The 15,187-nt window shown below is 40.5% G+C and overlaps 2 protein-coding genes across 3 annotated transcripts; one reads left to right on the forward strand and one right to left on the reverse strand.

The window, feature by feature from the left end:
• Positions 1 to 417: 417 nt before the first annotated feature.
• On the reverse strand, positions 418 to 6,723 carry LOC130164481 (low affinity immunoglobulin gamma Fc region receptor II-c-like). Of its 2 annotated transcripts, XM_056369246.1 has the most exons (7): positions 6,569 to 6,723; positions 5,329 to 5,450; positions 4,426 to 4,689; positions 3,766 to 4,011; positions 3,125 to 3,238; positions 2,342 to 2,407; positions 418 to 888 (listed from the first exon to the last, which is right to left on the reverse strand). In XM_056369246.1, exons 2-7 carry the CDS (start codon positions 5,357 to 5,359, stop codon positions 836 to 838), a joined length of 774 nt encoding a protein of 257 aa, XP_056225221.1. In that variant the 5' UTR covers positions 5,360 to 5,450; positions 6,569 to 6,723; the 3' UTR covers positions 418 to 835. The 2 variants fall into 2 exon arrangements, with proteins under 2 accessions (XP_056225221.1, XP_056225220.1); XM_056369245.1 differs by having other exon boundaries at positions 5,329 to 6,720.
• Positions 6,724 to 6,887: 164 nt separating this feature from the next.
• LOC130164482 (myelin-oligodendrocyte glycoprotein-like) lies at positions 6,888 to 11,839 on the forward strand. The gene is made up of 6 exons (XM_056369247.1): positions 6,888 to 7,088; positions 8,384 to 8,752; positions 9,104 to 9,187; positions 9,304 to 9,416; positions 9,506 to 9,751; positions 10,299 to 11,839. Exons 1-5 carry the CDS (start codon positions 6,995 to 6,997, stop codon positions 9,542 to 9,544), a joined length of 699 nt encoding a protein of 232 aa, XP_056225222.1. The 5' UTR covers positions 6,888 to 6,994; the 3' UTR covers positions 9,545 to 9,751; positions 10,299 to 11,839.
• Positions 11,840 to 15,187: the final 3,348 nt, after the last annotated feature.

Raw genomic sequence — 15,187 nt, forward strand, 5'->3', positions numbered from 1 at the left:
CAGACACACACACACACTAACAGCTGGCCCAGACTGGTGGAGGACAGAGTGAAGGTACAACAATTTCCATACTTTTATTAGCCCGGGTCCAGTGGACCCGAACATCTTGTATGTAATAGAAATGTGTAGGGGGGGTGTACAATGTGTGGTCATTGAAAATGTGTTCTGATAAATATTCTTCACAGAAAATGAGCCAAGGCCAATGAGTCTGGGTTTGAAAAAATACTTAATCATATAATTTTTCTTTTGATAAAAAATGAAAACGGGTCCCACAGACCCGAACACCACACAAGGGTTAATATCAGTGTCAGTGTTTCAGCTCAAGAAAGCTAATTTAATCTTCATTATTCAGGCTTTGGTTCAGTGCAGCATTCAGTTTACCTTCAGGCAACATTAAACACATCTGCTGGAGAAATGAGGAAGTTCAAACAAATATATCTTTACTGAAACTCAAAAACACCAAACACCTTTCAGTATCGTGTTTGTTTTAATTTTATTTTCGTTCCTGTCAGGTCGGTCTCGTGAAAAGTCCGTAAATCTCTATGAAGTGAAAGAAGTTGTTGGAGGGGAAAACACTGAACTCTCTGTGTGACTGTTATTAAACAATAAACAAGAAGATGTTATTCCCTTGTTCATAACGTAGATCAGATGTGGGACAATTTTCGGCCTGAAGATAAAAAACTGTAATCATTTAGAGACAAGAGACACAAAACTACAAAGACACAAAACTACAGAGACACATGAAAGACTGTAAAAGCACATTGATCGTTTCTTCAGTTTGATCCGTCACATCGTGATTCACACACTTTAACTCTGGCGCTGTTGTTTGCTGTCGTCAGGTGGATCCCGGTTTGACCGTCGAGTAGAAGGTCGGAGCAGCGTCCACATCTGTGGAGGACGGACACAGACCGTTAACACACGAGCTACAGGACTACAGTACGTCTCCACCGTGTCTTTGGCTCTCAGCCTCAGGTCCATTGCTTCCTACTGAAAACACACATTTTTAAAAACACCAAACAATTATATGTTTAAAAAATCAGTAAATTCCTAAAACAGCTCGTCGCTGTAGTTTCTAACAAACAGAAGGAAGTTGGTTATTTTTGGGGGGACTACTTTCAGCGGTGGATTAATCTACATTTAATGGTCTAGTGAGTATTTGTGGCAGCAGATCGTCCCAGGTAAGGGCTGAGTCACATGATAATGAAGGACCATGTGACTCACGGATGTGTTATAGTGATAACGATGGAGCTCTGTGGCTCAGCTCAGGATTCATGATACTTGTTAATAGGAGACATTCATCGTTTGGCTTTTCAGATTTATACTTACAAAGTGTCTGTGGAGAACAAATACATGCACTGATCATGCAGTGAAGTTCATGCTGCAGCGCTTCATGTATCCCAAACATATATTAATGAGAAATCCACGTGAGTCAGTATAAAAGCCTGGACTGTGCAATAACGTCTGTCAGTGATAGAAACACTCAGAGAAAGTAAACACAGCAACAAACTCAACGGAGACACGTCTATAAATAAAGTCTGAAGTCTGTTAACAATAGAAACTCTGTCAATTTCTGAACAGTATCTCTCTGAAGCGATTAGACACAGGGAGGAAATGACCTCAGAATGTGTTTGTTTATGGTAACCATGGTGATGGCTGATGTCATCACTTTGTACCAATAGTAGCGCAGGAAAGTGGGTGAGAGGCGTGACTTCCTTCTTCAGTAACAACAACAAACACACGAGGCTCAGAGGAGCCGTTACATAACAAGGTTCATTACATAGTGGAAGAAATGAGTTTTTACTGTTTTATAACGTAAGAACTAAAGTCTGATTTTAGTTCAAACCCTCACAGGAATATTAGTGAGTTTTTGTCCAGTTTATTTACACATCTTTTAAGTTCCATCAGCTGTTGGTGATTATTCAGGAGAGCAGGCTGTAACCAGTGGTGGAGGAAGAAAAACAGTTTCTTTACAATACAACAAAACAGACAGTGACGGAAGAAGAATCAAGATCTTTTATTCAAGGGAAAGAGGAAGCCGAGGAAGGCCACACTTTAAATATGTTTTCATCTCCTTGTCTTGGGAAAACAGAAATCGTTTTCTCCTGATAATATTCGCGAGTTTCTCCACTTCCGTAAGTAGCAAAACCGCACTGTAAAAATCCTCCATTACCACCGTCCCACATTAAAATCTAACTTTAGTATCAGAAGTAAAACAGTTTGAATATTGTATATTTTATCAGAATATTCACATAATATAGTAAGTAAATATAGTCACATCAAAGCATAATTTCAATGTTGTCAATGTAATAATTTAACATGCAGCGTTTGAGTGTGTGTTTACCTGTGATCCTCTGTGGTTGTACATTCTGTGTGATGGTGACGTCAGTGTAGGAAACATCGGCTTTACCTGTAACACAACATCATTCTCACGGTTACACAGCAGCTGGATTTAAACATGGAAATCCAGATGTTTGTGGGTTGAAAACAGTGAAACTGAGAATCTGAAAATAAATCTGAAAACGAAAATACTAAACATCTGTATGACAGCGTGATGTTTTCGTCTGTGTGCTGCTGATTAATAATGTTTTCAGGTCGTCTGTCTGGTTCCCATGAAGCGCAGAGATACAGTAGACAGGTATACAGGTGTGGGACTGTGATGTATCGTCTGCTTTCTTTCGTCAAGACAAAACAAACCACACGAAAACAAAAAACCTTTTGTCTTTTAACCTTTAACATGACTCCACCCACTTCTGTCACGAAGCTTTGCTCTGTTTAACATGAATACTTTATACACTAGAGGAATGTTTGTTTTAGCTTCGACACTTGAGCCACTGTCACGAACATTCAAAGTTTAGATTCAGTCCATTCATCAACGTCAGAACTTTGAGTCACTAAAGTCTAATAGAGGCGAGGAGCAATAATGGAAGAGAGAAAATTCACCATCATTGAACTAATTTAAGCTAACACGCATAGCTAAATTGAAAATAAGGAAAAAAACTAGTAAGTGGACCTTGAGTTAAGACTTCTTGTTCAACAATTGACTCTCAATCTCAACACGTTCAACGAGTGACACTGAAACAGCTGGTTGCAAAATGTCGCTTTGTTTACATGAAAACACTCTGACCTTTGTGGCGCCTCCAGAGGAAATGCAGCATCACCGACACCAGCAGCAGACAGAAACCCACCACAGGAAGTAGAATGCATACGAGGGAGGACTGAAGCGGGTCAGGATGCCTCGCTTCAACACAGAGAGAGAGAAAACAGGTTGACCTCAATCAACACAAGCTAACAGCCCTGTCTGCACAGAGGGAGGCTGTTTGCTAAGCTAGGCTAAACACACCGTGGATAAACCTCTGAACACACAGTTATTTATATTTATAATACCTTCCGAACAAATACATCTCTTTGAATAAACTTTGACACTAACTTAGTCACTGTGAATTTATTCTCCTGTTAGTGACTGAGCGAACAAGCTTGCTAACGTCGTTAGCCATTTATTTTTGGTTGAATGAAGCTTGTGACGTCATTGAAAGTCAGGACAACGTCTGATGCTAATGCTAATTTGACGTACATTACTGACAACAGCTGAGGTTGATCATTAAAAGTCTTTCAAACAATTTCATGCCAACGCCGTCTTGTCAAGTCGCCAACGTTGGGTTTTTGACATCAATCTGATTTTCAACTAAGATATAATGTCTCTCCAACGTCTTCCTGATGTTACATTGACGTTTCTGAGGTTTTCAGGGACGTTAACGTTGACCTCACCTCTGACTCTCAACCAGCTGCCTGTCGACTGTCCAGCTGCAGAGATGTTACACCTGTAGAGACCTTCATCAGCTTCAGAAACACTGTGGATGGTCATGTTTCCTGTGGAGCTGCTCCTGATGAAAACATCATCTTTGTAGAAATCAGCTGTGAGGTTGGAGGAGGAAGTGATGTTTCTACAGCGAAGAGTCACATCGTCTCCCTCCGTCACCGGGAGGACGGGACTCTCCAGGATCACGGAGCCAGCTGAACGACAGACAACTGGTTTTAGACTCTACACACGATCAAAGTTCAAATAGTATCACATATATACATTCATTATTGCTTTGGTCTTCTCATGTGGTTTGTTGACAGTAATAAATCCCCTCCTTCATCATTTAACAGGTGAGTTATAGAGACTTCAGTTGAAGTCGCTGGGAGACGTAAGATGTCTGTGTGAATGTGTCCGGACAGAGTCACTGTGCGCTCGACCACAAGAGCTCGCTGCACAGGAAAACATGAAACAGGTCGATTTTATTTTTTCTAATGAGGACAGCGGTGAGCGAGAACAATGCCAGCTGTAGTTACCAAAACCCATTTGATGTCCTTATCTTCATAAATATCTTCTTCTATGGTGCCTGAGTGTCTACTGGCTGCAGCCTTTAGCTTGTTCAAACCCACCTGTTACAGAGATGTTGATGGTGTTGCTGCACGCTCCTGCTCCAGACTCACACCAGTACACTCCAGCGTCCATTGGGTAAGCGTCTTCAATGAAGCAGTCGGAATAATTTCCTTTATCGGAGAACGCGAGACAATCTCCATTCGTTGTTGTGGACGTGTTCCTCTTAACCCTCCAGTCAGAGGAGTTTCCCTGCTGCCCACAGCTCAGAGAGACAGACTCGTACAGGAAGAACTGGGATCTGTTGGGCAGGACTGTCAGAGTGGCTGCAAGAAAACACGGAAAACTGAGGTTTATTTTTTTTATCATGAATCGACCTGAAGCAACAGAAGTCTTTTGTGTTCCTGCTGAACCACTGGGAAAGATTCACTGATGTGTAAACACTCAGCAAGTTCATCACCTTTGTTCTGGTTTAGTTTCTTCCTTGTTTCACTGGATGTGATTTTGAACAATGACTGAGCTGATTCAAGTTGAAAACAACAGAAATCTTTCGCTGATAACTAATTGATCAGAATGAATTCTGCTTCCTGCTTGTCCACCATGCGAATGATACAGTCAATAACATCTAAAGCTACAGGACGGAAACATCCAAATAACAAATGCAATCAAACTTCACACCTCACCCACAATCAAAGTGCAAAGAGCAACATACAAAAGCAGCTGCTGCCAGTGGTTTTAGGGATTTGATTTGTTTTCTAATTCCTCTGCCCTTCATAGGAACATAATCTTTGTATTGACTTGGTAGTTATGAGGAAAGTTTCAGGACCATGAGGCCGTGTCGTCTCGGTAGCCTGACTGGGTCGCATTAGATCATTTTCTGGTTGTTTCTGGTAAATTATTCAGTAAGTACAAAGAAATAACGTTTTACTACTGCAGCTACTATTCATAACTAGTTCAGTACTCACCGATGACAGCGCACACTGATGTTATCTCCATGCTTCTTCGCTGCCAGCAAATGGACTGAATGCAGGGGGCTGCATCACCCTCTTCTTCAGCATGTGTGTTATGCTCAGGCCACAGTTTCCTGCTGTAATGTCATATTCACTTCTAAATGTGTGAAGAACCTGTTTGTGCAGGATGTTTGTCGGGGTTTTTTGTCTTTTCTAACACCTCAAATGGCAAATGTTTGTGACCCTGGATCCCTTTTGTTTTCCAGACGATCTGATGTATTTTTCGTTTCATTAAACAGACACAGGCAACTGAAATTACACAATGAATCCAAGAAGAACAAGCCACGACTAGTTTAATGGAACAGGAAACTTAAAGCTGACGGCCCGGCCGACACAGGAGCAGACTCAGAAACTGGTGGGATGAGAGGTCAAAGACAAAGCCCGACACTGGCCGCAAACCACCTTTTTTCTAGGTCATCGATATGATCTACGTCTGCTCCGGGCCCCTGCGGCGCCATAAGGGGGAGGGCCCCTCAAATAACATTTAGCTTAGGACCCTGATGACATGTAACACAATGTTGTTGAGGTTGTTTTTATCCATTACAGACCTGCAGAATTTAATCCAAAATTTTATTCATATAATAATGACTCCAAATATGTGATTCAGTCTCAATCAAGAGGTTAATTAAAAGTGTGTGGTGTCTGATGCAGCACCAGAACAATCAGGGTAATAACTTGCAGTATTTTAGGTGCTTACTGTCTTTCAGGTGATTAGCTCAGCCGATAGTGGAAGAAGAAATCTCCCCAAATTTCTGGTGGTGATGGTGCTTTCAGTGTAACAGATGTAGAAATAATCAGGTTTTAATGTTTGAAAAGTTTAGTGTAGAGTTATTTTTGTTTTATGTACGAGATCTTGCCCTTTCATCTTGGTTTAGTCAACTTGCTGAGTCATAAATCAGATGATGGTGAGTCATGTAATGGTCATAACTTGACCATGTGATCACGTGTGATTATGTAAAAGGCTCCATAGCCAATTAAAAGCAGGAGACTGGTGTGTATTTAGTGCAGATTTGGTTAACATTATAATTACTATTAAAGAGAAATTCAATCAGTTTTAACCCATTCTTAAGGCCCTGCTGTGTAGAGGGAATTTTATAATAATTTATTTTAGTTAATGTTATACTTGACACTTTCCTCAAAATGTTAGTGTTTAATCAAATAAAGCTTAACCAGCTGTTAAATCCGTGAAACTCACAGCAGAAACCGGAAACACTTTATTTCCCTGTCTTCCTGAGAGGGTCGATCTGATCCCTGGAGGAACCAGAGACGCACAGCTGCCTCGTGCTGCTGACAGGACAGGTGACTGGTCACATTACATTATTGTTTTTTGTCTGTTTGTTTGTTTTAGAAAAATAAAATCATATTATCTTCTCGTTGTTATTGCTTTGTGACGCCATGGGGATTCCTCTTGGTCAATGCCTGGACCGCACACTCTCATCGGAACCCGGTCTTCCCCCGCCTCTCACGGTCCCGCATCAACTTCTCCCGAAAGTTCGAGACGTGAGTCACGTAGGAAAGCGTGACTCACGCAGTGAAACGTCACTCAACGTAAAGGGATTTTGAAGCTGAAAGCGGCTCAGTTTGTCCAGCGACCGTTGATCTGTCCACGTCTCAAATCCTCATGATGGAGATGAACTTCGAAGAATTCATGTACGCTTCTTCTCTCTGGACTTTCTTCCTCCTCTTGGCTTCCGTCTCCTGCTCACCTGTTGAAGGTAAGATACGTTACTACCGTGTGCTACTGTTAGCTCGTGAAAACAAGTTGTTTACTGTCTGTGTTCGTCATTCATTCATTTCACTGTCTGTTTTTTTGTTGTCGTACCAGTGTAGTTCTCATTACAGCTGAAAACTACCATTAAAGTTTAAGTTTTAAGCCCAAATCTCTTTTTTATGTCTATATTTGTTTTCGTTACGGAAAATGAATGAAGCCGAATTAGCCGTTAACAATCCCTGTTCGCTGTTAACCTGTAGTTAACTGTGGAAAACAGCCAAGGAATTAAGATAAAACATCTCTTCTTTTTACATAATTTAACTGACATGGTTTCAGTTGAGTTTCTGTAATTACATTCACTAAAGATGTTAAAGTCCGTGTTCACTTTGTGTATTTCACCCACTGCATTAATGTTTAGAGTTAATTTCTTCCTCGAAGCTCTTATATCAGCCCCGTCAGCCCGTGGCGCCACCTGCTGGTCACAACAGGAAGCGATGTTGTTTTTGTTTACATTTAAATTTAAATTTGAATTTTGGGATTTGTCCAACTTCCTGATCAGTGGTCAACCGTTAATCCTGTCAGACAGTGAGACAGAGCATTATTGTCCTGCTTACACTCATCAGCTTCAAATGTTTACTTAAAAAAAACCCCCCAAAACAAAAAAACAGAACTATTTTGAAGATTATTTTTCATGTGAATAGTTGCATTTAATATTTGTGGCTCACCTGGTAGAGCACGTGCCATTGGCTCTAGTCATATTCATATTCACAGCATTAACATGCAATGAAAACTGGTTCAATCATTTGGAAAAATGTCCAGAACCAACTCTGTGGTTGATGTTTTTCACACAAATCAACCAATGAACGTTGTTTATTTGTTTTTCCACAAGTTCAAGCAGCTGATCTCTCGTGATCTCTTGTTCCTCTTGAGTCACAATGTTGCTCAAAAAGTTTTCGTCATAATGAGTCTTCAACAATCACATTATTTTTGTTTTGAAACGGAGCTGGAATAATTGATCGACAAATAATTCTCAACTGTCAAACATTTAACTCCAGCTTCTCAGTTGTTAAGTTTCCTGCTTTTATTCTTGTTATATTTTAAGTTATCTGAACATTTGTGGGACAGATGGTTGTACAATAAAAACTATATAACAACGTTTGCTTCTGCTTTATTTGCAATTTTCACTATTTGACCTGCCAACGATCTCACAGGCTGATTAATCTGGGATAAAAATAACACAGCAAAAATTCCAGGCTCCATTCACTTTTCACAAGTTTTAATTTTCCCTCCATTTTCCAGGTGTGCATCATTTAATTGGTTCATCTCAGCCAATCATCACTGCTCCAGGGGATGATGTCATCCTGCCATGCCAGCTGGATCCTCCATTAGACCTGCAGAGGTTCACAGTGGAGTGGTCCAAACCGGATCTCAAGCCAGACCCCTCAGATCCGTTAGGCTGGGTCGACTTTGTGCACCTGTACAGGTACGGACGAGAAAACCTGGAGATGAAGCTCCCGTCGTACGTCAGCAGGACGAAGCTTTTCACAGACGAGCTGAAACGTGGAAACATATCCCTCAAGATCCTGAACGTGACGTCTGCAGATGAAGGAAGATACAGATGTTTCCTCCCAAAGTTAAAGAGGGGTTCAGTTATTCGACTTGTTGTCGGTGAGTAAATTTGCTTATTGGATTATTTGTTCCAGTGATTTTCCAAGTAAAAATACTAAAAGAAAGTCAAATATTTGCAGATTTCAGCGTCTCAGAAGAGAAGATTTGCTGCTTTTCTTTGTCGTGTGTTAATGTAATTTGAATATTTTGATTTTAGGAGTAAACAATCAAAAGAAATAAACGGTAGATTAAATTATAATGAAAATGACAGTTGCAGCCATAGTTGTAGTCAAAATGACACATCTTTAAAACTTCCCTGGTCATTTTTTCAGCATCTAATGTCACTGTTTTCCTTCTGCTGCTGTTTCTCTTATATTTTGTAAATCTTTGTACATCTTGTGTTTTATCTAGATCCCAACCTTAAAAACCAGACGACAGAGACGACGCCCAGAAACCTCCCAACTCCAGATCCAGGAGACGGGACGGACGGTAGAGGTGAGGAAACGCTGCGACTCTGTGAAGACGACACAAAAAGACTTTTTGGTGCTTTGTTGGTGTTTGTGAACTTTCAGTGATGCAGCTGTCGTCTCTGTTTAACTCTTTCACATCAGGTGATCAGACCAGAACCATCGTTTGGATCGTGCCTGTGGTTCTCCTCGTCCCGCTGATCCTGGCTGCTGGAGTCATTGGATACTTGATTAGACGACGGCGTCAAGAACTAGATGTAAGTAAATAAACAAACATTGTTACTTCCTGTCTTATCAAACCTTCCTGGGGTTTATCTGACCAACTGTTGAACATCTGTTCCTCCAGGGTGTGAAGTACGATGCCGCCTCAAACAACCCGCTGTGACACTAGGTGCCTTGCTCAGGGGAACGTTGGTGGTAGTTGTTGATGGAGATGAGAGCGTGACACATTTCCCTCTCCTGGATCTTTCAAATCATTTTGGTGATTCAAACCTGCCACACCTGCGGCCACAGCTGGATCCAGAGACCAGAAGGTGTGAGATCTGTAAGGTGGAGACAGACGACCAACAGGAAGTCCTGTCTAGACAATGATGTAAGTCTGACTTCAACATCTGATGACAGATGTTCAGTGATAATATCATAAAACCAGGCGACATCTGAAGTATTTAAATGTGAGATGAGTGATCCAACTCAGTTTATTTGTGACCAAATCACCAGACTGATCTCAGAAAAACTGCTCACACCAACGAGAGAGAAGAAGAGGCTCTTCAGATGTTAAAATCTATTTCTTCTATTGGAGGATTTTAAAGCAATGGAATGATTTTTTTAAGCATTTATTTCTAGTCTTCTACCTACTTTTACAAACAAGTCTGCTACAGGAAACTTAAAGGTCTCCAACCTAGTTTCAATTCCAGTCTGAATTTACATCAGATTAGACTTCTAGTTCAACTGCATCGGAGGAGCAGTTATGATCGTATCTCTGTTCACTTGCAGAAGTTTGATCCTACATTACACTCAGTTCTTTGTGCTCGACCAATCAGCCGCGGGGAAGGTTTTTATGTGCATTGTAAAAAGCTGATTAAGCTGAGGTTCTTGTGTAGCAGCAAAAACTAATATACTCTTTGTTTCTTTACCCACAGCTGAAGCTCTGCTCAGGATGTGGGTGTTTCAAACGCTGGACGAATCTAATCACCATGGAAACAGACGACTTTAAAATGCACCTGATAAAACTGTTGGGTTTTTCCTCCTATTTGGTTGTTTTTTTCGAAAGTACAGCTTAGATAAGAAATGTGCCAGAGCAGCAGCAGGATCACTTTGTGTCAGACTTTTATTTCTTAAGGAAAGAAGCCAAACTTTATGGCAGCGTTACCGTCACTGTTCCAGTTCACTCATGTTTCACTTTTCAAACTGTGACTTTGGTCTTTCAATGAGCAACTAAACCTGACCTCAAAGCCGACCTACGATGGACCAAAAAGATGTGAAGGGTTCGGTTTAATGCACCCAAACCCATCAAAGGAGGACAATTGCGAGTGTCCTTTCCTGTGTGGGCTGGACTTTCGTCCTCTCTAGTCCTGATTCAGAACCAGCATGGATATCTCAAATTCAGTCAATGATCACAACTTTGAAATACAGATTTCCTCGATGGAAGATGGAAAATCTTCTTGGCGACCTACAAGCTCGGAGGGAAAAGACGTAGAGTGGCTGTAAAGTCACAAAGAAACATGATTGACTTGAACCAAGAAAAGTCTCTTCCATTAAAGTCCATACAGAACAGACTCTCTCCTCGCTCCCCTTCCTTGTGTTGATGTTTCGACCATGATTCCACCAACGCCTGACTTCAAGATTTGTGATCAGATTTGTGACTGAAACGACCAAGTTCTGAGAGACTGACACAAAGATTCATTACATTTTATTAAGACACTGATCAGGAACCAGCTGCACCAGCTGTTTGTCCTTCCTCTGATATTCACAAGATCTGTGGACGTTTTCTTGGTTTCAGAATCACTACACCCCAAGTTCAAAACAGTCACACCTAATAAGAAAACACCCTAAAAAATAACGTTTTATGGAGTCGACCTGAAACCTGATGAAACCTCTTTTAATTGTGTTTTCATTACATTTCAAAAAAAATAACCTTCCTCAAATTCTGAATAAATAATCGGTTCATTTGAAACTAAATGAATGAAACAAAGCTTGTACCTCTTGATCGGACAGCATTATAGACTAAGACGCGAAGACTTTACATTGAAACTTGGATTCACTGAACTTTACTCAGATGGACAAGGACACAGGATTGTTTTGTTTTTGTAAGTTGTAATTAATTTCCCCCACGTCTTTAGACTGATATAAAAACTAATAATCTTCAGTGTTAAAAGCAGTGCGGTTCAAAGGAAGTTTACTGGTTTTATTAGAGCTCACATCCTGATGTGTAAAATCTTGGTTTGTATCATCTGGCACATGTGAGTCAGAGCTGACTTTTCTTTATAAGAAAAATAATTATATATTTAAGTTTAAACGCTCTGTACTCCCTGAAGATCGACTGAACGTTCTTCTTAGCAGGGCACCTACATATATACTTTTGAACAATGTTTATTTGAATTGTTTGTTGTTTTGTTTTTGACTATAACACTACCTCTACTATGTTCATGAATGTATTAAAAAAATAAAGTATTTAGAAAAGTTTTCTGCACTTTATTCTCAAATCTTCAAAAGTTAAATGTTCTGTGACGTTTGTCTTTAATAAAACTGGTACAAACAACTACAGTGTGTTGCTTAATCAGCTTGTATCTATAATATCAGATCACTTACAGTCACCTTGTCAGTTCAGTTACAGGATGCGTTCAAGTCACCATGTCCATCTGTGTACAGTGTCTTTCAGCAGCAGACACCAGTTCTGCTGATCAGACTGACCTCTGTCTGACAGTATCTGATAACCGATTGATGCTAATGCTAATTTTCTGAGCTACGTCAGATCCAGTTGAATATTAGTCACGTCTGAGTCCTGAGCCTCAGTCGTACTGGACCAGAGTCTGAAGCCCTGAAGGAAAGGTCCACGGGTTTAAGTCTTCAAACAATATTCACGTGTCCTCATGTAGAGTGTAAAGGTCGTACTGGTCGTTTCTACACTTTAGCTGTGTCCCAGTTCAGTTTGTGGTCTGAACGGAAACGAGAGAGTCTGGTCTACAGAAGGTTTTTGCTTTGCATCACCAGCTGTGTCCGGCCTTAACTGTTACTTGAGGCATTAAGGTTTAATGGTTTAATGGTTTTCACAGTTTCACAGAGTTGAAACCCAATACTTACATTTAAAACCATAATCCTCAGGCACTCTGTTCACCTGGCACGCAATGAATCCTGGGATAGGTTGGGCCACGAGGGTAAACTTCTAATGCAGAAGTAGGACCATAGATTTTGTATCTGTCCTTTACTCTACCTCCTCGGTGTTGATAGAGTAACTGCCTGCGCTACACCCAACTAACGTCTGATTGTTTATCTGATTCTCTGCTGTGAACTCGAACCAAGCCAACAGTCAAATTACAACATCCTGACCACGTAGCAACAACACCATGATCGTCTTCTCAGATTCAGATAAGCATGTTCAATACTTCCCTGTATAATAATAATAATAATAATAATAATAATAATAATACTTTCCCCAATAATCCCTGTCATTCCACTTTACTACACATAACTTAATTTATGGACATATATGTTTTGATTTCTTTGTACGTGTGGATTACTTGGGTTGTTACCGACATCTGGGGCAATTACACAATGAGTCCTCGAGTTATATGATGATCCAGGATATTGTCATGACTCTTCATTATTGACGTCCTTCCTGTGTTTATGTCAGCGAGAGTGAAAGTGAACAGACCATGAGAAATGAGATGAGTATTTTAGGGACTTGCTGTACTGACAGTGAATCTTCAGGTTAAAGTCTTACCATACCTTACTAACGAGAAACATGAGTAAAGACACGAGAGGACAAACTACATCGCTATGACCCCTACGGCGGCAGGTTTACCTGACCTTGGTTGTCACGGTTACAGTCACAAACACATTGAGCTGTGTCCCAGTTCAGGGGCTTCATCCTTCAGAGGTTACATAGCGACACGACTAGGCTGTCCTATTTCGAAGAACCCTTCAAATGTCCTTCTTTTCCAACGGGTGGATCCTTCATGGTCGAACCTTTCCCAAGATTCATTGCACGCCAGTAATGAAAGCAACCAACACCCACAGAGAGCGACTTTTAAATGTAATTTCACTGTTTCAGCTCAGTTCAACAGCTAAACAGTAAAACTGAATCCTCCATAGACCGGACAGACTCCTCTCAGTTCCTCCGTCACGGTCTACAAACGGCTACGAAGGGCCACACCTTCCTTTGAAGAATGCGGCCCCTGAATTGAGACACAGCTGCGGACTGTACCGACAGCGACGCGCCGACCTTCATCACCATGGTTACTATAGTAACGGTGTCCCAATTCAGGGGTCGCATCCTTCGAAGGACGCGGTCTACGAAGGTGTGGCCCTTGAGACAAACAGCATGAAAATGTGATACAGGTAGATCTTTCACAACTTCCTGTTAGTCCGTCTTAACAGTTGTCATGCTGTGATTTGTCTTATGATGTTCATTCAGCTCATTGGTAAAGTTAAGTGGAGAAACAATTAATCAACAGAAAATAATCAACTACTTTTTACTTGTTTAAGTTTGTTTTTTTTTCAGACACAGATGTCAAGTATTTAATTCCAGCTTTTCAGTTGCTGCTTTTCTTTTTCTTATGTGAAAATAAAGTTATAAAATAATCAGCAGATTAATCTGGAATGAAAATATTCGTTAGTTAATTGCACTCAGACACATTTCTAAAGCTTCCTTATTAGCACCACTTCCTTTCAACCATGAAGGACAAGTTCAAGCCGCCATGTGCCTCAGCAGCAGATGACAGGACTGCTGATCGCTCCTTTATGTCGACTCAGTCTCCCAGAGCATCACAAGTAAATCTATTGTGTCTGAATATCAGATTCTTGGGTCAGACTTTGTCCTGCTGTGCAGCTCTCTCTAGTGGTGAAACTCTGAAATGCTCCTTCTACACTGCAGCCGAGGAAGAACAAAGTACGTTCAGTATCTAAAAAACAAGCAGAACCTTTGAAATTAATCTTCTTGAGAAAAAAAGTCAGGATTCACAGAGTATTTGGGATAAATCAAGTGTTTGATTTAGTCTTTCACTTTAAAAGAATTTAACGCTTGCAGTAAATAGATTTTGCAGATTTCTGCTACGAGTTTCCCTCAACACCACATAGACAGAGCAATTTTATTCTGTCGTTACAATAAAGTGATACTATTATGCTTTACTTTGTCATTTCTCCAGTGTTAATGTACTTCACTGTGAACAGACCTAGATCTGATAAAGTTAATGTCAGCTGGACACAAGTTTCCAACTTTCAAGAGAGTTTTTTCCGTTTTTTTTTTTTTTTTTTTACGAAATGTCCGATTTCGCAGCTGTATTTGAATGTAACATCAGACCCTCTAATGAGCTGTCCCTGGTGCTGAAACACCCACCCCAACTTCAAAGTCTCCTCCTTCTCTCTTTTACGTTTAAACACGTGAACTTATTATTATTGTTATTATCATCATTATTAATAATAATAATAATAATAATACATTTTTATCAATTTCCTCCAAAAGCATCTCAGCCAAATGTCTCGTGCTCCGGACGCGGGGAGGCTCGTGAGGTGGGTGGCGGAGGGCGGCGTGGTGACGTCACAGAAAACGTCCGTGCCAAAGATCGTTTGTATATGCCAGATGGCGGTATCGATTATCAAACACGGTTCTCATTGTATGTTGATGGACAGATAAGCAAAATGATTTAAAGCAGCTTCACAGAGAGAGATTAAAAAAAGAGAGAAAACAAAGAGCTCTCACTCCGCCTCTGTTTCCAGGAACTAAATCTAACACATAATGCCTTCACAGTATTAACTATAGTTTATATCTGTGAACCAAATACGGCTTTTCTATTATTATAGTATTTTACTT

Source organism: Seriola aureovittata, chromosome 23 (genome assembly GCF_021018895.1).
Source record: "Seriola aureovittata isolate HTS-2021-v1 ecotype China chromosome 23, ASM2101889v1, whole genome shotgun sequence".
Taxonomy (NCBI): domain Eukaryota; kingdom Metazoa; phylum Chordata; class Actinopteri; order Carangiformes; family Carangidae; genus Seriola; species Seriola aureovittata.

Coding starts and splice junctions, on each gene's coding strand:
- LOC130164481 (XM_056369246.1), bottom strand. CDS start 5,359: ATGGAGATAACATCAGTGTGCGCTGTCATCG. Junction 3,239..3,765: donor CAGCTGGTTGAGAGTCAGAG/GTGAGGTCAACG, acceptor TCTGTGTTGAAG/CGAGGCATCCTGACCCGCTT. Junction 2,408..3,124: donor CCTCTGGAGGCGCCACAAAG/GTCAGAGTGTTT, acceptor GTTGTGTTACAG/GTAAAGCCGATGTTTCCTAC.
- LOC130164482 (XM_056369247.1), top strand. CDS start 6,995: ATGATGGAGATGAACTTCGAAGAATTCATGTACGCTTCTTCTCTCTGG. Junction 8,753..9,103: donor AGTTATTCGACTTGTTGTCG/GTGAGTAAATTT, acceptor TGTTTTATCTAG/ATCCCAACCTTAAAAACCAG. Junction 9,188..9,303: donor AGACGGGACGGACGGTAGAG/GTGAGGAAACGC, acceptor CTTTCACATCAG/GTGATCAGACCAGAACCATC.